At 37.7% G+C, this 24,494-nt stretch overlaps 1 protein-coding gene across 7 annotated transcripts in view; it reads left to right on the top strand.

Moving 5' to 3' along the window:
• The window catches only part of RALGPS2 (Ral GEF with PH domain and SH3 binding motif 2), a 619,002-nt gene that overhangs the window by 455,568 nt on the left and 138,940 nt on the right, over nt 1-24,494 (top strand). For all 7 annotated transcript variants that reach the window (XM_053693284.1, XM_053693289.1, XM_053693287.1 and 4 more), the window contains one exon: nt 19,173-19,310. In XM_053693284.1, coding sequence (XP_053549259.1) covers nt 19,173-19,310 — 138 coding nt within the window. The remainder of the gene's footprint in view (nt 1-19,172; nt 19,311-24,494) is intronic.

Raw genomic sequence — 24,494 nt, 5'->3', positions numbered from 1 at the left:
GTTGTTATAGATAACAGTACACACATCATTTATACCTGAGATTTTAGTACGTTGCCCAACAAATTATAAAAACTGATGTCTGTTTCTAGCTTTATTTTAGATTTATTTCCATTTCTCTTTAGTTCTATTCTACTTAAAGGGACACTGAACCCAAATTTTTTCTTTTGTGATTCAGATAGAGCACGCAATTTTAAGCAACTTTCTAATTTACTCCTATTATCAAATTTTCTTCATTCTCTTCTTCTTTATTTGAAATGCAAGAATGTAAGCTTAGATGCCGGCCCATTTTTGGTGAATAACCTGGGTTATTCTTGCTGATTGGTGGATAAATTCATCACCAATAAAAAAGTGCTGTCCAGAGTTCTGAACCAAAAAAGAAGCTTAGATGCCTTATTTTTCAAATAAAGATGACAAGTGAGCGAAGAAAAATTGATAATAGGAGTAAATTACAAAGTTGCTTAAAATTGCGTGCTCTATCTGAATCACGAAAGAAAAAAATTGGGTTCAGTGTCCCTTTAAAAGGATATAAAACCCAAACATTTGCTTTTGTGATTCAGACAAAACATACCATTTAAAAAAAAAATCAAATTTATTTCTATTATCACATTCACCTTATTCCCATGATATTCTTTGTTGAAGAGATACCTAGGTTGGCATCTGTAGCACTACATGGCAGGAAATAGTGCTGCCATCTAGTGCTCTTGCAAATGGATAACATTCTTGCAAAACTGCTGTTACATAGTGCTCCAGAAATGGGCTGGCTCCTAAGCATTACATCCCTGCTTTTCAGCAAAAGCTACCAAGATAACGGAGAAAAATGAATAGACATAAATTAGAAAGTTGTTTAAAATCACATGCTCTACCTGAATCATTAAAGGAAGATTTTGGGTTTCATGAGGCATATAGGTGCAGCCACCAATCAGCAGTTACTGAGCCTACTTAGGTATCCTTTTCAACAGAGGATATGAGGAGAACAAATCAAATAAAATAGAAATTAAATGTAAAGTTTTTGTTGTTGTTTTTTTTTTAAATCACCTGGTCTATCTGATTCATAAAAGAAATAAAAATGGGGTTTTATGTCTCTTTTTAATTGGCTTTAACAACTGCAAAGCAATGCACTCTATACTAACATAATGACTGTGTCTAGTAGTGTCTGCAGACTCAAGCCTGGGTTGGCTCTGTTCGATAAGGCTAGTGGTTGGTGGATTTTGGCCTATTTTGGGCCTCATCAGTGAGGTGCATCCATATCTCTCTAAGAACTTTGGGCAAGGAGTCTACATCTGGTTTCTCCCATCATCCTTAGGGAGAAACAGTAACATTTAATATGGGTAGACTTGATGTGCTTTTTTTATTCTTATCTACCGTCAAATTCTATGTTTCATAATTTACTTGCCCCCTTTCATGTAATGTAAGTTCTGAAAACAACACATTTTACACTAACTTTATGACGGTGTTAGCCTTTTTATCTGCAGACTATAGTCTTTAGATTGACTCCTCCAAATAAGGTAGACAACAGGGTTAGTTTAGCTATTTAAAAATGATTGCAGACAAAATGTTGATTTGTTTTGAAAACATTTAGACTTGGCTGTGTCATACAGCAGGGGTCGCCAACCTTTCAGACCTCAGGGACCACGAAACTCACAATTTTGAATCCCCTGGACCACTAACATGAATTTTTTTGTAAAAGATACAAACCTCTATAATGTGTGTGTGTGTGTGTGTGTGTGTGTATATATATATATATACTGTACATAACTAGTATAACCATAGCTAAGTTTACATTATGTATATATTTACACATTTTTAAGAATTATTTTTTGGAATTAACTAACTGAATGACAGAACTGAGAGAATACTTCCAATTAACAGATGAAGGGTGAGTGCCTCCTTTTGAGCTGGAAACAGAGAGGCAGAAAGTTGGGGGGGGGGGGGGGGGGGGAAGAATTATGTTTAAAAGGACCACAAGTCTTCCAAGTTACCTCCCCAGTTAGGAATTATTCAAAACTACTTATGATCATGGACAGACATTGGAGTCATAAATTAAGTTTATATCAGAAAGCTCTCAATATGAATGTGAGCTAACCACAACTGATGTTACTGGCAAATACTAGAATACTGGTGGGCTATGGCTGATCAACTGGATAGCAATTACTGGAATTCAGGTGGCTTCATGCGTGGGAAAATTATTCAATGGCTTTGTGCGTGGGAAAATTATTCAATGGCTTTGTGCGCGAAAAAATTATTAGAATAAAAAATAATTAATATTTAATTTAAAAAAAAGAAGATGATGGGGAGGAAGGCAAACAGTGATGTAGTCCATGTGAAGGAATTAGGAAAACTACAACAAAGAGACAGGTAAAGGGAAGAAAAGAAATTAAATATAAGAGAATTTTTTTTTTTTTTTTTTTTAAGATATTTTCTTTTTTTTATATACTTTAATTCCACTATTTCAAGCCAAGACTATACCAACCTCTGCTGGCTTTAGAATGGAAGCATCTTCCTCTGAGCAGCGGTCTGGTTGGGAGGAGTTAAAAATACAATCTAGCTACGCATGTTGCGCAGTACTACTAGGATTTGTTGTCTGCCGACTCAAGCCCAGATTGGCTCCTCCAAAATGGCAAATGGTTGGTAGAGTTTGCCTAATGAAGAAAAAAAATTGCAGCAAACAAGATGTTAATTTTTTTTAAAACCTTTAGATTTGGCTGATAGTCTATAGCAACACAACGGAAATGTCTTGTAATTACAAGGTGTTAGCTGTCCTTTTAATGGGAACATGAAACTCATATTTTTTTCTTTCATGGTTTAAATTGAGCATGCATTTTTAAATAACTTTCCACTTTATTTCTATTATCTAATTTGTTTAGTTCTCTTAGTATGCTTTGTTGAAAGTATACCTAGGTAATCTAGGTATACTCCCTTTTAATGTTTACAGTTTTTTTTAAATACATTTTGAAAAGTTACTCCCCCTAACTTACTTTTTTTTCAATTTTTTTTTTTTTGAGTTTTCCATTAAATTTTATGCATACAAGAAAATTCAAAACAGTGTAAATCTGACAAATCATTCAGGATACATACTGTGTAGCTAGTAACATTTGACTTTTGTAATCAGCTATGCCAAATCCCAATCCCTCCCAAACCGATAAACCCACTCTCATTTCAACACAATATATCATCTCTTGCTTCAACAGCATTGGATGGGGCCCAGCCATGTCCAAGCTATTACACCAAATCTTACTCTAATCCGAGTGAACACATGAAATCCAATTAAACATCACTTTTATGGGCCTGACGTCTATGCCCTTCTTCTATATACATAATTTGGGGTTCCCAGATTTAAAAAACTGGTCTTTGATATCTAAAATGTCAGCAGAAGCACTGCTCATCTGGATGTAATAATTAATCTTACTCTCAATGATTTGAAATGTTGGTATTATGGTTTTCCATTATCTTGCTATATTTAGCTTGACTATAGTACAAATCATGGCTATTAATTTGTTTGCTTTGGAGTTTGCTTTGGAATTGAGACCTAATAATGGTTCATGCAATAAAGCTTGAGTGGGCGTCAAACAAATCCTTTTATCGAAAATTTTGCCCAAAAGTTCGGAGTCCTGTGACCATATGTTTGAGACATGGCAGCAATACCACCACATATGTAAGTAGGTTCCTCTCTCATTACAACCTCTCAGGCAATTATTATTATGGTCCTGTTTGCCATTTATTCTAGAAGGGTGAAAGTACCACCTAAATGCCACCTTTAAGACATTTTCCTTTAAATGTGCACAGATTGAAAAAGAAGAACCCGATCCCAAAAGGTCATGCCATTTTTCTACTGGCCAGTCAAAATTAAAGTCGGCTTCCCATTTTTGCATGAATGGAAGTTTAACTGTAGTAGAAGTATTATTAAACATAATGTTTAAGTTAGAATTAGTACCTTGTGTTCTGTGTGGTGTAAGGCATATATGTTCAAGGTAAGTATTAGTGCCTGTCTTACTTGTCCCAATTACCTCATTAACTCTAGCTCTTCACTGTAGATAATGAAACCAATTTTTCTCTTGAGCATTCAGATCTGCATATTGGTTGTAAGTCAGAAATGTATTGTCCCTAAAGGTGTCTGCTATTCTATAGAGGCCTCTGTTGGCCCATTTTTGTTGAAGAATGGGATCCTGTTCTTTGTTTAAAGTTGCTAAGGGGGTCACCCTCAAGCCACCTGAACTATATAGGGTATTTGGTTGTTAAATAATCCCATAATATCACCGTGTGGGAGATAGCAATGAAGCTCCGCCATATTGTCTTTTTTTGGGCACCAAAGCAATTGATAAAGTGGGTGTATCATTAACATATCTGATTCAACTTTAACCCATTGGATATTGTCTGATTGGTTATACCATAACGAAGTTTGCACTGTTCTAGCAGCATGAAAATATGCGACCAGATCTGGTAATCCCATCCCACCCTTTTTCTATGACAAATGAGGGTTTGTTTATTGACTTTTTTTTCCCTTCAAAATGAACAATATCAATTCTCTTTGGATTTTCATTAAAGCTGTTGTTGGTACATTTATAGGTAAGGACCTGAATAAGTACTGGATCTTTGGTAATATTGTCATTTTTACTGCAATTAATCTCCCATACAAAGATATGTTGTATCCACTCCATCTTGATAAAAATGTTTTTTATATGTGCAAATAGATGGACATAATTAAGTTTGTACAATAGGTCTAAGTTATTTGGTACCAAAATACCTAAATATTTCATACCCTTATCTGACCACTGAAAGTCAGTTAATTTCTAGCAGCTTTTTAGTATGTTGTGGGAGATGTACGCTAATAGCCTCGCATTTATCGTTATTTATTTTGTAACCTAAAATCTTAGCAAATTTATCAATAGTAGAGTATATTAAGGGGAGGGAGATCATGGGTTTAGTAACAGATAGTATAACATCGTCTGCAAACAGACTTATTTTATGTTCTCTGTCATTTATTTTAATGCCTGAAATATCGTCATTTTGGCGAATGTGAGCAGCTAAAGGCTCTATGCATATTGCAAAAAGAAGTGGGTATAGAGGGAATCCCTGTCTAGTTCCATTCATAATATGTATGGGTTTAGATTTGTAGCCCACCACCTTAAAAGCTGAAGGCTGGAATATATCGAAGAAATGGCAGAGCAGAAATTTCCTGAGATTCCCATTATTTCTAGCACTGAGTGTAAATAACTCCAATTCACTCGATCAAATGCCTTCTCTGCATCCAGTGACAAACAGAGAAGGCATTCTAAAATTTGTGGAGTAGTCTATCAAGTCCACAATTTTTCTTATATTATCAGGGGCTTCCCTATTTTGAACCTTACTCTTACTTTTTGAGGTGGGAGTTGTTAATCACTTTATTTCAGTCTAACCTTTTATAATTGAATATTAAAATCATAAAAAAGAAAAATTCTACCTAACTTGAGGGTTGGAGGGGTTTGAACCCATAAACTTTAAATGACAAGATGCTTAAATCACTGTACTAATGAATACGGTTTGAATGACCTTTAGTCTATTGTAGACACAGATAATGTGTCAACAAATTAACTGTCTATGTAAAGTGTTTTTAATAGAGATTTGTGCTTAAACTTCAAAAATATATTTTAATTCTCTTGTTAGCACATCTGATTTATCGAAATTAATTTAAAAAAGGGAGCGCCTCAGACAAGGAGGCTTAAATGTGGGTTAGAAACAGTGTGGAAAATAAATACATGCTTTCACAAAAAATTGTATAACACATAAGTACATAATTGTTATAACTTTTAATATATAAAATGTGCATATCACCAATATAAGAGTAAAAAATAGTCTAATACAGTCCCAATAAAGATCCAAAAATAAAAAATGTGTTGGGTGTTAAGTGTGAATATGTATGAATGAATCAAAAAATCCCCAAAACGTGTCTGATATATCCAAAAGTAGCTTCAGTAATATCCAAATGAAAGGAAAGTTCTAAAATATATTTGTCTCTAAATGTGCTAGAACAATGTTAGAAAAAAATCATATAAAAAATTGTCATTAGGAAAAATAAAGATAAAAATAGTATCTTTGTTCTCAGTGTTGTATAATCCAATTTGACAGTGCCCTGTGAAGTATCCCTGTGGTAAAAGAAACATACAATAGTAGAGTGTAAGGTATTAAGGTATCCTACAATAAAAAGCAGGCTTATCGGATAGCCTATGATAGCTGCAATACTAGGGTAGCTCAAGCTGCATATATCTTCTGCAAAAATCATATTAAAAAATTGTCATGAATTTTTTTTTAAATAAGATTTTCCATAGAAATAATAATACACAAAGACCTTATTTTCTTCAATATACATTAAACATCAAAATAAATACTTAACGGTTTAAGCTGTAATAACAGTAGTTGTAACAATATATTTTCATATGCTATCCAGTTTCTGTTCCTTAATTAGATAAACAGAGATGTGCATTTGTGCTGTTCATAATTTCTCTTGTAAGGTGTATCCAGTCCACGGATTCATCCTTTACTTGTGGGATATTCTCCTTCCTAACAGGAAGTGGCAAAGAGAGCACACAGCAGAGCTGTACATATAGCTCCCCCTCTAGCTCCACCCCCCAGTCATTCTCTTTGCCGGCTCTAAGCAATAGGGTCTCTCTCGGAAGGGTAAAGTGAATGTGGTGTTAGATTTGTAGTTTTTGTTCTACAAGCAAAAGTTTATTTTTAAATGGTACTGGTTTGTACTATTTACTCTCCAGTAGAAAAGGGATGAAGATTTCTGCAGAGAGGAAAATGATTTTAGCATGTTGTAACTAAAATCCACTGCTGTTCCCACACAGGACTGAGGAGTACAGGAAAACTTCAGTTGGGGGGAACGGTTTGCAGATTAGGCTGCAATAAGGTATGTTCAGTCATTTATTTCTAGACAAGACTGTGATAACGCTAGAAAAGGACTGATAAGATCCCCATGAGGGAAGGGTAAGCTTTATTCAGAGACTAGGTATGGAATCACAAGCTTACATTACAGGGCTAATTTATGCTGTTTGACACTTTTTTATGGCAAACGGTTTTTACTTATAAACATCATTTTTGAGACACTTAGAAGGTCCTTTTGGGTTTCTTTCAGGGGTTGTTACCCACATGGCTAATATTATAACTCCTAGGAGTGTTTCTTTAGGCCTCACAGCACCAGAGTAAGATGGGAGGGGCCTAATTTCGCGCCTCAGATGCGCGGTTAGATGGACTAGATCTTCAGGCTGTGTTCACATGGTGGCTCCTGCTACAATTTGAGGACCCATAAGAAGCTTTTCCCCCATAAATCCGACTCCTAAGGGAAGGTAGGGCCACAGCAGAGCTGTGGCAAGGTGCTAAATTTGTTTTAACCGGTCTGTTAACTTACTATTGATCCGGTTTGGGCATTAAGGGGTTAATCGATTTTTTTGCTAGTTGTGCAATCTTATCAATGCTTTAGGTACATACTGTGAAAATTTCAGAAAGTTTGGTGCATTTTTCACTGTTTTGGAAAATTGTGTGCCTTTTTTAATTCTTAAAGGCACAGTAACGTTTTTTTGCAAAGTCTGTTTTTGCTTGATTAATGTGATTTTTAAGCCTGTTTGTCTTACTACTAGTCTGTTAAACATGTCTGTCACCAAGGAAAATCCTTGTTCAATGTGTTTAGAAGCCATGGTGGAACCCCCTCTCAAAATGTGTCCCACGTGTACTGATATGTCTATACATTTTAAAGATCATATTGTTGCACTTAAAAATGTGGCCCAAGATGATTCTCAGACAGAAGGTAATGAGGTTAGCCCGTTGACTTCTCCCCAAGTGTCACAACCAGTTACGCCCGCTCAAGCGACGCCTAGCACCTCTAGTGCGTCTATCTTTTACCTTACAAGATTTGGCGGCAGTTATGGATAATACCCTCTCAGTATTTTTATCTAAGCTGCCCGTGTTACCTGCAAAGCGTGATAGCTCTGTTTTAAGAACAGATTATGAGCATTCTGACGCTTTAGTAGCCGTATCCGCTATACACTCACAACGCTCTGAAATGGGGGCGAGGGATGTGCTGTCTGAGGGAGAAGTTTCCGATTCGGGAAAGGTTGCTCCTCAGACAGACTCAGATACGGTGGCCTTTAAATTTAAACTAGAACACCTCCGCTTATTACTCAGGTAGGTATTAGTTACTCTGGATGATTGTGACCCTTTGGTGGTCCCAGAGAAATTGTGTAAAATGGACAAGTACCTAGAAGTTCCTGTTTACACTGAGGTGTTCCCGGTCCCTAAGAGGATTGCGGATATAGTAACTAGGGAGTGGGATAGACCAGGTATTCCGTTTGTTCCCCCTCCTGTTTTTAAGAAAATGTTCCCCATATCTGACACCACGCGGGACTCGTGGCAGACGGTCCCTAAGGTGGAGGGGGCTGTTTCTTCACTTGCTAAACGCACAACCATACCAATTGAGGACAGTTGTGCTTTTAAAGACCCTATGGATAAAAAATTAGAGGGTTTACTTAAGAAAATTTTTGTTCATCAAGGTTTTCTTCTCCAACCTATAGCGTGCATTGTTCCTAACTAACTACTGCAGCTGCTTTCTGGTTCGAGGCGCTGGAAGATGCGCTCCAGACGGAGACCTCATATGAGGATATTATGGACAGAATTAAGGCTCTTAAGCTGGCTAATTCTTTTATCACAGATGCCGCTTTCCAACTAGCTAAGTTAGCGGCAAAGAATTCAGGTTTCGCCATTCTGGCGCGCAGGGCGCCATGGCTCAAGTCTTGGTCGGCCGATGTGTCGTCAAAATCCAAATTGCTGAACATCCCTTTCAAAGGAAAGACCCTTTTCGGGCCAGAATTGAAAGAGATTATCTCAGAAATCACTGGGGGAAAAGGCCATGCTCTCCCTCAGGACAAATCCTTTAAGACAAAGAACAAACAAAATAATTTTCGTTCCTTTTGAAATTTCAGGAGCAGTCTCGCTTCATCCTCCCCTGCTGCGAAGCAAGAGGGTAACACTTCACAACCCAGGGCAGCCTGGAAACCTTACCAGGGCTGGAACAAGGGTAAACAGGCCAAGAAGCCTGCAGCTGCCCCCAAGACAGCATGAAGGGGTAGCCCCCGATCCAGGACCGGATCTAGTAGGGGGCAGACTCTCTCTCTTCGCTCAGGCCTGGGCAAGAGACGCACACGATCCCTGGGCCTTAGAGCTTGTATCCCAGGGATATCTTCTAGAATTCAAGGACTCCCCTCCAAGGGGAAGGTTCCATATTTCTCGTCTGTCTACAGACACGACAAAGAAAGAGGCGTTCTTACGTTGTGTAGAAGACCTACATACAATGGGAGTGATCCACCCAGTTCCAATTGCGGAACAAGGGCTGGGGTTTTACTCAAACCTGTTTGTGGTTCCCAAAAAAGAAGGAACTTTCAGACAAATCCTGGATCTCAAAATTCTAAACAAATTCCTCAGAGTCCCATCATTCAAGATGGAGACCATTCGGACAATCTTACCAATGATCCAGGAGGGTCAATATATGACTACCGTGGATCTGAAGGATGCGTATCTTCACATTCCTATCCACAAAGATCATCTCCAGTTTCTCAGGTTTGCCTTTCTGGACAAGCATTATCAGTTTGTGGCTCTCCCTTTCGGGTTGGCCACTGCTCCCAGAATTTTCACAAAGGTGCTAGGGTCCTTCTTGGCGGTGCTAAGACCGCGGGGCATAGCAGTGGCACCTTATCTAGACATCTTAATTCAGGCGTCAACTTTCCAAAGAGCCAAGTCTCACACGGAAATTGTAGTGGCCTTTCTGAGGTCTCATGGGTGGAAGGTGAACATCAAAAAGAGTTCTCTCTCCCCCCTCACAAGGGTTCTCTTCCTAGGAACACTAATAGACTCGGTAGAAATTAAAATATTTCTGACGGAGGTCAGAAAGTTGGAACTCTTAACTACTTGCCAAGCTCTTCATTCCATTCCTCGGCCATCTGTAGCTCAGTGCATGGGGACAATCGGATTAATGGTAGCGGCAATGGACATAGTCCCTTTTGCACGGATACACCTCAGACCACTGCAACTATGCATGCTCAAACAGTGGAATGGGGATTATGCAGTTTTGTCTCCTCAAATACAGTTGGACCAGGGGACCAGAGATTCTCTTCTCTGGTGGTTGTCTCAGGATCACCTGGCTCAGGGAATGTGTTTCCGCAGACCAGAGTGGATCATCGTAACGACCGTCCCCAGTCTGTTGGGATGGGGTGCGGTCTGGGACTCCCTGAAAGCTCAGGGCTTATGGTCTCGGGAAGAAGCTCTTCTCCCGATAAACATTCTAGAACTGAGGGCGATATTCAATGCTCTTCAGGCATGGCCTCGGCTAGCTGCGGCCAAATTCATCAGATTTCAGTCGGACAACATCACGACTGTAGCTTACATCAACCATCAAGGGGGAACAAGGAGTCCCCTAGCAATGATGGAAGTAACCAAGATAATCAGGTGGGCGGAGGATCACTCTTGACACCTCTCAGCAATTCACATCCCAGGAGTAGACAACTGGGAATCAGATTTTCTAAATCGTCAGACTTTTCACCCAGGGTAGTGGGAACTCCACCCGGAGGTTTTTGCCCAGCTGATTCAGCGATGGGGCACTCCAGAATTGGATCTGATGGCGTCCCGTCAGAATGCCAAACTTCCTCTTTATGGGTTCAGGTCCCGGGATCCCCAGGCGGCGTTGATAGATGCTCTAGCAGCGCCTTGGTCCTTCAATCTGGCCTATGTGTTTCCACCGTTTTCTCTCCTTCCTCGTCTGGTTGCCAGAATCAAGCAGGAGAGGGCGTCAGTGATTCTAATAGCGCCTGCGTGGCCACGCAGGACCTGGTATGCAGACCTAGTGGACATGTCATCTGTTCCACCATGGACTCTGCCAATGAGGCAGGACCTTCTACTTCAAGGTCCTTTCAAACATCCAAATCTAATTTCTCTGCGTCTGACTGCTTGGAGATTGAACGCCTAATTCTATCTAAGCGTGGTTTCTCTGAGTCGGTTATCGATACCCTGATTCAGGCCAGAAAGCCTGTCACCAGGAAAATCTACCATAAGATTTGGCGAAAATATCTTTGTTGGTGCGAATCCAAGGGTTACTCATGGAGTAAGATTAGGATTCCCAGGATATTGTCTTTTCTCCAAGAAGGATTGGAGAAAGGATTATCAGCTAGTTCCTTAAAAGGACAGATATCGGCTTTGTCTATTCTTTTACATAAACGTCTGGCAGAGGTACCAGACGTTCAAGCGTTTAGTCAGGCTTTAGTCAGAATCAAGCCTGTTTATAGGCCTGTGGCTCTGCCATGGAGTCTGAATTTAGTTCTTTCAGTTCTGCAAGGGGTTCCGTTTGAACCTTTACATTCCATAGATATTAAACTTTTATCTTGGAAAGTTTTGTTTTTGGTAGCTATCTCTTCTGTTCGAAGAGTTTCAGAGTTATCTGCTTTGCAGTGTGACTCACCTTACTTGGTGTTCCACGCAGATAAGGTAGTTTTGCGTACCAAACCCGGTTTTCTTCCTAAGGTTGTGTCTAATAAGAATATTAATCAGGAAATTGTTGTTCCTTCCCTGTGTCCTAATCCTTCTTCGAAGAAGGAACGTCTGTTACACAATCTTGATGTGGTTCGTGCTTTAAAGTTCTATTTACAAGCAACTAAGGATTTCAGACAAACCACTTCATTGTTTGTCATCTATTCTGGTAAGAGGAGAGGTCAGAAGGCGACTGCTACCTCTTTCCTTTTGGCTGAAAAGCATCATATCATCCGTCTGGCTTATGAGACTGCTGGCCAGCAGCCTCCTGAAACAATTACTGCTCATTCTACCAGAGCAGTGGCTTCCACATGGGCTTTTAAAAATGAGGCTTCTGTTGAACAGATTTGTAAGGCAGTGACTTGGTCTTCGCTGCATACTTTTTCCAAATTTTACAAATTCGATACTTTTGCTTCTTCGGAGGCTATTTTTGGGAGAAAGGTTTTACAAGCAGTGGTGCCTTCCGTCTAAGGTACCTGTCTTGTTCCCTCCCTTCATCCGTGTCCTAAAGCTTTGGTATTGGTATCCCACAAGTAAAGGATGAATCCATGGACTGGATACACCACAAGAGAAAGTAATTTATCAGGTAAGCATAAATTCTGTTTTTTATCTTTATTTTAACTAATGACAATTTTATATATGAATTTTTCTAACATATTGTTCTAACACACATGGAGACAAATATATTTTAGAACTTTCCTTTTCTTTTGGATATTATTGAAGTTCCTTAACACCCAACATATTTTTGATTTTTTTCCTTTTGATTTTTTTTTTTTTTTTTTTTTTTTAAACTCTATTGGACTATTTTTTACTCTTATATTGGCCAATATTCACAGATTGAGATGTGCATTTTATATAGTAATACATTGTTATAACTTTTATGTACTTATGTGTTACACAATTTTTTGTAAATGTATGTATTTATTGTTAACACTCTTTCTAACCCACATTTAAGCCTCCTTGTCTGAGGCACTCCCTTTTGATATTCATTTTGTTTTCACACCTAATTAGGAGACTTTGGGAGTTAATGTGTTTCTTATTGGGCGCTCCATATGTTATTTTCGTTTCACATCTGATTATCAAACTTCTATAGTCCTTATTTCAGAGCTCAAGTCTCGGTTATAAATAAACCCAGTTTTAGCTCATTTTTAATACTAAATATTCTGTCCTATACCGAAAAGTGTACTTCTTGATTTGTAGTAAAATTAAATTGCATATACAAGATCAGCATAACTTCTAATATTTGTGTACAATTAAAGGGACAGTATACTGTAAAAATGTTTTTCCCTTAATGTGTTTCCAATTACTTTTTTTTACCAACTGCAGAGTATAAAATGTATGAGATTTGCTTTTTAAGGCTTATTTGTGTATATGAATTAGCTGATTTTGTGTTTTGAAGCCACAACCTAATAAAAGGGGTTGAGCTTGTAGGTATAATTAGATCTCATTACTTTATCACATTGTGTACATATACATGTGTATATTATATCTGTAGGTATAATCAGATCTCTATACTTTTTCACATTGTGTACATATACCTGCTTCTTTATCTTATATCTGTCCATAAACCAATCACCAATACTTGGAGAGAACAATGAAAAATTAACATGTTATTACCTTATCTCTTCTATAACCCACAGAGAGTGTAATTTATTCTTCTGACTGTGTTAACACAGCTTGGCCTTGAGGCTAAAAACTTTCAGGATGGGTGGAGATACCACAGGCTAAATAAACTATTTCAAATGCCAATATAAAGGTACTGGAGATACTTGTTAACAATTTTTTACACTGCAGCAGGTAAAGTGGATCATTGGGAACAAATTAAAGGGGAGAACATTTTCGAGTAAACTGTCCCTTTTACTACAGATCAGAATAAATTGCAATTCGTGTAAACATAAGATTTGTATAAACATCTGGCAGCAGGCTGTATTTTTAAAGAGAACTACCAGGTGTGTAACATTATTGAATATAGTTCAGAGAACTATCTGATATCTTTATTGTGGTTTCAAGAATTTGTGTTCATCTCTCACATTATTTTTTTTTTTTTGTTAAATGCAAAATGAAACATAAACCTACATCCTGATGTTTTTATGTGCTTATAGCTCACATTATGTTGGAAAACATTTTTAATTGTGCTAACGCAAAATACACCGTTCTGTATACCGGATTATTTAAAAAGGGGAAAAAATTAAGAAAAATCTCATGTCCGCATAGTAAGAAACACATTTCCTGCTCCATGTGAAAAGTGACAAATAAAGCCCTTGAATCTTGTGGTTTAAAGCCAAGGCAAAAATGGAGAGCGTCCTCAAGAACTAGGGCGTCCAATCTTTAGAGTTGACTGGAGATACAATGAATTTTGCTTTCACTTGGAGTGCCAGTGAAATAATTATTTGAAAAAATTGATAAGCAAAATATAAATATAAACATCTCTAATGCATAAAAAATGAAAAATAATTAAATGAAAACTAAAATATATTGAATGTATATTGAATGTACGGAGAGAGAATAGGGATGAATCAGGTGTATGCAAGAGTAGCACTCTGTGTGGCACAAATATTGTGCGGTAGAGGTAGTCTTTAGAAGAAGGGGCCTTATACAAGCACTGAGTGGCCTTATTTTAAACCCTGGGTCTTTTGATTGGGCAACAGATCCCGTATCCATTTTATAGCAGTGAATCTTTATTAGAATAAAGTAAAAGTTAGTAGAGGTATTTTTATCTGGTTAAAATTTACTTTCGTCTTATGATTGTCCTGACATGGTCCTCAGTAGGGTCATATTTTTCTTTGTCAGAGGTCATTAATGCTAGTTTTGTAATGCTTCTGGGATTATAGTTACATTGGCCCCCGATACAGGCCTTTTCAATGTCATGGGTGGCAGGATACCACAGCATAAAAAGAGGTTTGCTATCTTTGTGTTTATGGCAACTAAAATAGTAAAAGCTAGGAAATAAATTAATGTTGATCCATCAATATTGGATGAAGTTCTTATTGGTGTTCATTACTAAAATGTAAAGGCGTTTTTCTATCAGACACCGGATAGAATGGAGACGTATTGTGATATTTGGGATACTTGGCTCCTGGTGGTGGTAGTATTTTTTTTTATTATTTTTTTTTATTCCCCTACCCTCAAAGCAGTGTCTAGACTCAATTTGTAGATCACTGCTGTTATTTGTAGGCCAGGCCGCCAGAGTATTACTTTAGACATCACTGATGTTTAACTCTTTACAGAGCTTGTTATTGCCCTATATTACTAGTTTATTAAAGAAAGTTTAACTGTTCAACCTATCCTTAGATACTCAATGATTATATAATCATACTTTTAGTGTATGTTTAATAATTTAATAAGAAACCTATTGCACAGTTTATACATTCTATTTGTTCCTTTAATGTACATTACACTTTGTAGACCCTCTTACTTTAGTGGCCTAGTGACTACTGGAGCTCTCATGCAATGGGTATCAACAGAGACTTTAATGGACAATGTATTTTTCCCACTGGACAGTTGAGTTGACTCATGTCGAATTAATTTACATATATTCTATAAAGACGGTTTACTTTATTTCATTGTCTTAAAAATATAATTTACAAATGTTATTAGCATTTATGTTGGGAGAAAATGTACTCCTGTATTTTTCATTGTTTGTGTGAACATATAAAAAAATTATAGTATAATTTAGTATAAAATTAGAGACCCATATGTAGCAGATTTCCATAAATAATCAATTTTAGGGCAAAGCATCTGAAATGTTGAAGCTCTTGAAAGTGATTCTGCATAGCCATAAAAAGCTGACCAGAAAATATCACCTGAACATCTCTGTGTAAAAAGAAGATATTTTACCTCAAAATTTCCTCAGTAGCCACATTCCATTGTAAAGGGACTTTAAGCAGCCATACAGGATGCTAATCCCAGGACTTTCCAGGGTGTGTGCATCTGATGTGCACAACAGTCTCACAACATTTCAGTGAAATTTCATGGGATCACAGTAAAACAAAGTTTGCCCATAACACTGATGAAGCTGATTGACAGGTTTTGTTCCCTAACATGTAGCTGAAAGTAGCTGCAGGATAACTCTTACTCTTGTAAACTGAACAAAGTGACAATGTGATATTTTCTTCTCAGATTTTTACTATTATTCTGCATCACTTTCAAGTGAATTAGCATATAGGTATTATGACTCTTTAAATAAAATATTGTAACCAGAGTAATAAAGGAGCCCTACTCGGTTTTTGGCATTGGACAGACCTTTGTTTATCCATGAAGTTAGTTAAATAAGGCATCTTCTAACTGAGAAGATATTGAGAAGTGGTCATCTTTGAAAAATAAAATTGAGGATTAATTTTAGTGGCCATTGCACCCCCTGGATGATTATTCATCATTTACGAAACTTCACACATCTCTTTATCCATAGATTTTCATATTTCCTCTTGATATAAAGATTAACTAAGCTGTGAGTGTGTTTTTCCCCTCCTTTTTCATATTCCTCTTATATGTGACTGATCTACTTAGTCATTTATTGGAACCTATCTTACTTACTCAAGAAGAGTTATTTACTAGACCTATATGACAAATTTATAATTTTCTTAAAATTATTTGAATGGTTAAATAAGTGTCTCAGTATTTATTTTGAATTTTATAATCTATCGCAATCAAATTCTAGAAAGTAATTTCGTGGGTGGAATTTTTTTTCTTGGTACAGTCAAAAATTGTAGTAGTGGAAGTTTATTCATCCTAATTAATGAGAAAATTGTTGTTAATTTTGTTAATATTTGTATTATTTTTTTCAAGATTAAACTTGAGTTGCAGAATTCTCAACTAGATTAGAAAAAATATATAATACTTCTCTTCCTTGGCAAAATTTCTGTACATTCTGGGCCTCACGTCATCTGTTTAATGCATATAAAACTACAGTAAAAGACGTATTGATTGAGAATGTAGCCAGAAAATTGCTTGGAGGAAACAGACCTAGCAGTATATTTCCGCTGTTGATTAACCACATGTTTTAATAGGTACTGAGACTTGTGGTCAGTTTCCCGTGGGCCCCTGACGTACAAACATGACTTACTGTTACTCCTAGGGCAGCAACTGCCAATCCAAAAAAGTGGGGAAAAATATCTTTATAGGTTTAAGCAAACGTGCATTCATCTTAAACTGTGTAATCTTATATTTATTACTTTGGTACATTTTAATTTAATGATTTTGCAAATTGAAGTGTTTTGGACCAAGATCTCCTTCAGATAGTATGAATGATACTTTTGTAGAGGTTTAATGACTTTTGTAGAGGTTTAATGTCCAAAAGACAAAACTATACCAGGTGACTTATACATCATTGAGAAAGCACCTATTGTATTTGCAAAATGTATCTGTTCCTTGTACTATTTTCCTTCTTTTGTTAGAAGTTTTTTGTATGCAATGGCCTTATATTTTTTTATGTGATTTTGTTATAACATTTCTACATTTTTAACATGTCTGAGTTTACTTCTATATACTCATGTTACTGGAACTGACCATGTTCGGTAAAAAGCCTCCTCTGGATGTCCAAGATAATTTGCTTTACAAAAGTATAAGTACTATAGAACAAAGCTAACAAACCACTTGGACAAGATCTTCTCCAAAATTCTGATTTTAATCAATGACAATTTCATTCTATAAATTATGGTACAGGAACCTCTTTACATCTGCCCTTTTGATTAGCCACAGCAAAGGAGAACACTGGTTTACCAGGATGTATCCCTGGCCTTGAAAACCCTGCAACTTTGCTATCAAAATATCCGTTTAAATAAAATTCAGATAGAACCTTATTTTATTTAAATACATTTTGCAGTATAGTGGTTGTACATATTTATCATTATTATTATTAGTTTATTTATAATGTGCCAACAGTTTACACAGCGCTGTACAAAGGTACATTACAATCATGTGTACAATAAAATAAAAGACTTTCAATGAGTTTGATGGACTTTACAAAAGGGACCACTAGACATTATTTCTAAGATCTTTATTAATTTTGAAGGATTATATATTTATATATATATATATATATATATATATCTGACATGTCATAACCTGTTTAGATTACCTTGTGTTTAAATGATTGTACATTTTCATTATGCCTCAATAAAAATAAAATATAAAAAAAAAGACTTAAAATAAGACATTATACAAGGCTAACAAAACAAGAGAACAATTCTCTTCAATAAAAGCCGACCTGTGCATGTGGTAAATAATGCAAATGGCTCCCTATTTCACTGGATAAGACAGGATATGCACCAACCCCTAATGTCAAAGGTCTATGATTATGGAACCTGTCGAAACACGTAGGATCTTTTAGTCCTGTGATTTCTGTATCCTGTTTTGGCAATTTTTTAGCCTATTGTGTCTAATAAAGTTTGGAGTATTTTTACATTTTCCGATTCCAAGACTTCTCTCTTTTCCATTATACAAGGCTGTCATACATTACAGAATGTATTATAACAAACTATACTAAGTACATTACTACTCTTACGTTGACAAACGTAAGCAAAAGGAGAGGAGTGGCCTGCCCTTTAAGCACAATCCGTTACACTGTTAAACAAAGTGAGCTTAAAGGGACATTCCAGTCAAAATTTAAATGCACATTGATGAATTACATCTTTAAATAGAATGCACTGGCAAAAATGCTTATAGTAAAAGTTATCACTTTTTATAGTGTTAACACTTTTCTCTGCAAGTGCACATAAAGCATAGCTAGATATTCTCAGTGCACCAGTGGGGCTTGTATCATATCATCAATTAACAAATCGAGTCATTACCAGATGGTACAAGCATTTTAGGATCTCTGAACAAGTGTTCTGTTTAAAATGGTGGTGCACGGTGCATACTTAAATACACTTTTGCAACAACTATAGCTTTTATTAGAAGTATTTTTGCTAATACATGTATATTATAATTATTTTTCTTTTTCAAATAATAATTATTTTTCTTGCACAAATATATATATTTATTCATTAAAATTATGGTGGAGATAAAAATCTGAGATAAAAATCTGAGATTAAAATCCTCCATGTCTCAAAAGTAAATCAATACAAATTTTTGCATAGAAAATTAGCACATCCAGGCAAGTTCCCCGCTTGCGTTTTCCCAGTAAAACTCCACATACATTGTTACCAATGCACAAGAGGATTCTGGGTAAAATATGCAAATTAGATATGCAAAATCCCTGTTTTTTTAAATGGAGATAGCCCTGTTGCATATCTAATTTGCATATCTTACCCAGAATCCTCTTGTGCATTGGTAACAATGTACGTGGAGTTTTACTGGGGAAACGCAAGCGGGGAACTTGCCTAGATGTGGTAATTTTTAATGCAAAAATTAGTATTGATATATATATATATATATATATATATATATATATATATATATATATATAAATTTGTATTGATTAATATATATATATCTATATATATATCTATATAGATATATATATATATATATATATATATATATATATATATATATAAATTGTGTTGACATATGAAGGTGCTGTATATATTAATTTACAAATAGGTGTACTTTAAATATTACAAGTTTCAAAATGTTTAATGTGCTATTAAATTCTAATGGCTCATCTGGCTGTACTCCTTCCCTTTTAGGTATTTATCTCTCAGACCTCACCTACATTGACTCTGCTTATCCGTCTACTGGCAGCATCTTAGAAAATGAACAGAGATCGAACTTGATGAACAACATTTTGAGAATAATCTCAGACTTGCAGCAGTCATGCGAGTATGGTGAGTGAATAGACTTTATTTAGTATTGTAGTGTTCAAATCAAGTGACAAAGTCAAAATTTAAAGGGACATTAAACTATTTACCAGGCTATTGTTTTCCTCCTATACCTGCAGCTGTCTTCAAAGTAATTCTCTTATTTTATCCCTTACAAGTATTGGTGAAGCGCAGCATCTTCACACTGGGTTGCCGCTATCTTGAAGCTTATATTTATGTAACTTTTAAAATGTGCAAAAACCTGCACAAATGTAACACTTCTGCTCTCAATTATACACAGTGTTTATAACCTTTAAAACTCAAAATCTCTGCCCGTTTCTAAAGTATATTAATATACAGGGGTGGACTGAGACCAATCAGGGCCCCGGACAAAAATAAGGGAAGGGCCCCATTGTCTCACACTGATCTAAATGTATTAAAATTTATGAAAATGGTAGCCTTCCTGCCCCTACCAGGCCCAGCCCCCCCCCCCCACAACATCAAGGGCCAGAGACAGGGCTCCCAACCTCAAGGGACAAACCCCACACTCCATGGCCTTCACAGCAACAGACCCCCGGCAGGGCTCCACCCACTCTCTAGGGCCGCCGAGAAACAAACCTGACATCCTGGCACAAGACCCCCACTCTGGGGCCAGGGCCCCACTACACCAACACTTAACTGCTTAGTTACTGATAGGGCAGCTGTCAGTCCCACCAGGATCCATTGAGATGCCATTTGTGGGGCCCCCAACACGATGGGCCCTCGGTCCAGGTCCTATTTGCCCAGCTGATCTGTCCGCCCCTGTTAATATAACAATGTTGGTTGTGCAAAGCTGGGGAATGGGTAGTAAAGGCGTTATCAATCTTTTTAAATAATATAGTTTTGGAGTAGACTGTTCGTTTAAGTTTCTCAACAGGGTGCTGGAAGTCAGATACATAGGTGACGGCCAAAGACATACAGTATCTACTAAAGGGTGCTGCAGTTTGTTTGATAAATAATGTTGTTACAGTCTATGGTAATAAAGGGTTTACTTTCTTATATTTAAAAAAAAAAAAAAGGGACATTAAGCACTTTGAGATTTTTATATAAAATGTTTAGTTTTAATTATTTATTCTGCAACCCTTTCCTGTAATTGAGCTCTGAAAATTGAAAAATTTCTATTTCTCAGAGCTTGAAATGCACCCTGCGGACTTCTCAAGACTAAGGGATAGTTACTAAGAGCCAGACGCACATGATTCTCTGTAGCGGATCATGTCTGCTTGACATCGCTAAATGCCAACAGCATAAGCTGTCAGCATTTCACATTGCACAAGCATTTCTTGTGAAATACTTGTGCAGTGTCACCCCCTGCATATTCGCGGCCAATTGGCCACTAGCAGGATGTGTCAATCATCCCGATCATATCAGTTCTGGATGACTGCAGTTCACCACCTAAAAGGTGGTGGACAAGTTAAGGAGCAGTGGTCTTATGATCACACTGATACATATTTGGCTTTTTCAGAAACATATTACTTACTTTGACAGACAGTTGCTAGCCTTGTTGGCTTCTCCAAATAAGGCAAATGGTGGATAGAATTTGGCTGTTGAAAAATAATTACATTAAAAAGGATGTTAATTTGTTTTAAAAGCATTGAGACTTGACTGATGTTCTATAGAAACACAACAGAAATGTAATTAAAAAGGTTTTAACTGTTCTTTATCAGAGCTTTATGCTCATCCTGGTTCATTCTTGTGGTATTCATTTTTGAGTGTGCTAATTGCTTTTCTCCAACATTGGTGTGTCCGGTCCACGGCGTCATCCATAACTTGTGGGAATATTCTCTTCCCCAACAGGAAATGGCAAAGAGCACAGCAAAAGCTGCCCATATAGCCCCTCCTCAGGCTCCGCCCCCCAGTCATTCTCTTTGCCGCTCTGAACAAGTAGCATCTCCATGGAGATAGTGAAGAGTATGTGGTGTTAGTTGTAGTTTTTTATTCTTCTATCAAGAGTTTGTTATTTTAAAATAGTGCCGGTTTGTACTATTTACTCTAAAACAGAAAAGGATGAAGAGTTCTGTTTAAAAGAGGAGTATGATTTTAGCAGCAGTAACTAAAATCAATTGCTGTTCCCACGCAGGACTGTTGAGCCCAGAGAACTTCAGTTGGGGGGAACAGTTTGCAGACTTTTCTGCTCAAGGTATGACTAGTCCATTTTCTAACAAGACTGAGTAATGCTAGAAGACTGTCATTTTCCCTCTTTGGGATCGGTAAGCCATTTTCTTAGACTCATAACAGAATGAAGGCTTATTAATGGGCTATATACTGGTTGACACTTTTGTGGGCTAAATCGTTTGCTTTATTCGATATTTATATGTGGTTTGAAGTGTTTTTAAAACCTGAGAATAATTGGGTAACGTTTTTAGGCGCCAGGCAGTCGCTTAGACACCTTTCCAGTCAGGAAGGGCCTTTCACTCTAGTAGGCAGAGCCTCATTTTCGCGCCATAATTGCGCAGTTTCTTTTGGATGCACTGCATGCAGCTTCATGTGAGAGGGTCTGGTGGCCATTAAAAACGTTCCTGGAAGGCTTATTTTTGTGACGAATAACCCCCAAGGACAGGTGAAGCCGCAGCAAACGCTGTGGCTGGGACTGTAGTGGGTTTAAAATTGCTAATTGATAAAACAGCCCCGGTTTCCTCATTTAAGGGGTTACATACTTGAAAATTGGGGTGCAATACTTTTAAGGCATTAAGACACTAGGGTGCAAATTTGGTAAAGATCGGATATTTCCTTCATAGTTTTTCACATATCCAGAAATAAAGTGTGCTCTGTTTAACATTTAAAGAGACAGTAACGGTTTTGTTTAAAAACGGTTTTATTGCATTAATAGCCTGTATAAGCCTGTCTAACATAGAACATGTTCTGTATGTATGGAGGCCAAGGTGGTCCCCCCTTTAAATGTATGTGATAATTGTGCCATGGCGTCCAAACAGAGTAAGGACAGTATTGTCACATTTATTAAGGTTGCCCAAGATGATTCCTCAAGTGAAGGTAGTGGGGATAGTTCTTAATCCTCTCCTTCTGTGTCAACACCAGTTATGCCCGCGCAGGCGACACCTAGTACATCTAGCGCGCCAATGCTTGTTACTATGCAACAGTTAACGGCAGTTATGGATAATTCTATAGCTAATATTTTATCCAAAATGCCAGCATTTCAAAGAAAGCGTTATTGCTCAGTTTTAAATACAATAGAGCAAGAGTGCGCTGACGATAATTTATCTGTCATACCCTCACACCAGTCAGAATTGGCAGTGAGGGAGGGTTTGTCGGAGGGAGAAATTTCTGATTCAGGAAGAATTTCTCAACAGGCAGAACCTGATGTTGTGACGTTTAAATTTAAGTTAGAGCATCTCCGCGCCTTACTTAAGGAGGTACAAACTACGCTGGATGATTGTGACTCTTTGGTCATTCCAGAAAAATTGTGCAAAATGGACAAATTTCTAGAGGTCCCGGTGCACCCTGATGCCTTTCCAATACCTAAAAGGGTGGCGGACATAGTGACTAAGGAGTGGGAGAAACCAGGCATCCCTTTTGTCCCACCTCCTATATTTAAGAAAATGTTCCCCATGGTCGACCCAAGGAAGGACGCATGGCAAACAGTCCCTAAGGTTGAGGGGGCAGTTTCTACACTAGCCAAACGCACAACTATTCCCATTGAGGACAATTGTGCTTTCAAAGATCCTATGGATAAAAAATTGGAGGGTTTGCTTAAAAAGATTTTTGTTCAGCAAGGTTTCCTCCTCCAACCAATTTCGTGCATTATTCCTGTCACTACGGCGGCGTGTTTTTGGTTTGATGAACTAGAAAAGTCGCTCAATATGGAGACTTCATATGAGGAAGTCATGGACAGAATTCACGCACTTAAGTTAGCCAATTCCTTTATTTTAGATGCCGCTTTGCAATTGGCAAGGTTAGCGGCGAAAAATTCAGGGTTTGCAATTGTGGTGCGCAGAGCGCTCTGGCTAAAGTCTTGGTCGGCGGATGTATCTTCCAAGACAAAATTGCTTAATATTCCTTTCAAAGGTAAGACCCTTTTTGGGCCAGAATTGAAGGAAATTATTTCAGACATCATTGGGGGAAAGGGCCATGCCCTCCCACAAGATAGGCCTTTTAAGGCTAAGAATAAGTCCAATTTTCGTTCCTTTCATAACTTCAGGAACGGACCGTCTCCTAACTCTGCAGCCTCTAGACAAGAGGGTAACGCTTCTCAGGCTAAGCCAGCTTGGAAACAAATGCAAGGCTGGAACAAGGGTAAACAGGCCAAGAAGCCTGCTGCTGCTACCAAGACAGCATGAAGGGGTAGCCCCCGATCCGGGACCGGATCTAGTAGGGGGCAGACTCTCTCTCTTTGCTCAGGCTTGGGCAAGAGATGTTCCGGATCCCTGGGCACTAGAAATAGTCTCTCAGGGTTATCTTCTAGAATTCAAGGAACTTCCTCCAAGGGGAAGGTTCCACATGTCTCGCTTATCTTCAGACCAGAAAAAGAGACAGGCATTCTTACATTGCATAGGAAACCTGTTAAAGATGGGATTGATACACCCAGTTCCAACAGCGGAACAAGGTCAGGGGTTTTACTCAAACCTGTTTGTAGTTCCCAAAAAAGAGGGAACTTTCAGACCAATTCTGGATTTAAAAATTCTAAACAAATTCCTCGGAGTTCCATCGTTCAAAATGGAAACCATTCGAACAATTTTACCTACAATCCAGGAGGGTCAATACATGACTACCATGGATTTAAAGGATGCGTACCTACATATTCCTATCCACAAAGATCATCATCAGTTCCTAAGGTTCGCCTTTCTGAACAAACATTACCAGTTCGTGGCTCTTCCGTTCGGTTTAGCCACTGCCCCCAGAATTTTCACAAAGGTGCTAGGGTCCCTTCTAGTGGTTCTAAGACCGAGGGGCATTGCAGTGGCACCTTATCTAGACGACATTCTAATTCAAGCGTCGTCTCTTTCCAAGGCAAAGGCTCATACAGACATTGTTCTAGCCTTTCTAAGATCTCACGGGTGGAAGGTGAACGTAGAAAAGAGTTCCCTGTCTCCGTCAACAAGAGTTCCCTTTTTGGGAACAATAATAGATTCTTTAGAAATGAAGATCTTCCTGACAGAGGTCAGAAAGTCAAAGCTTCTAAACGCTTGTCAAGTTCTTCACTCTATTCTGCAGCCTTCC

Source organism: Bombina bombina, chromosome 10 (genome assembly GCF_027579735.1).
Source record: "Bombina bombina isolate aBomBom1 chromosome 10, aBomBom1.pri, whole genome shotgun sequence".
NCBI classification, from domain to species: Eukaryota; Metazoa; Chordata; class Amphibia; order Anura; family Bombinatoridae; genus Bombina; species Bombina bombina.
The sequence above is the reverse complement of the archived record's forward strand: the minus strand, read 5'-3'. Positions and strand labels throughout refer to the sequence as shown.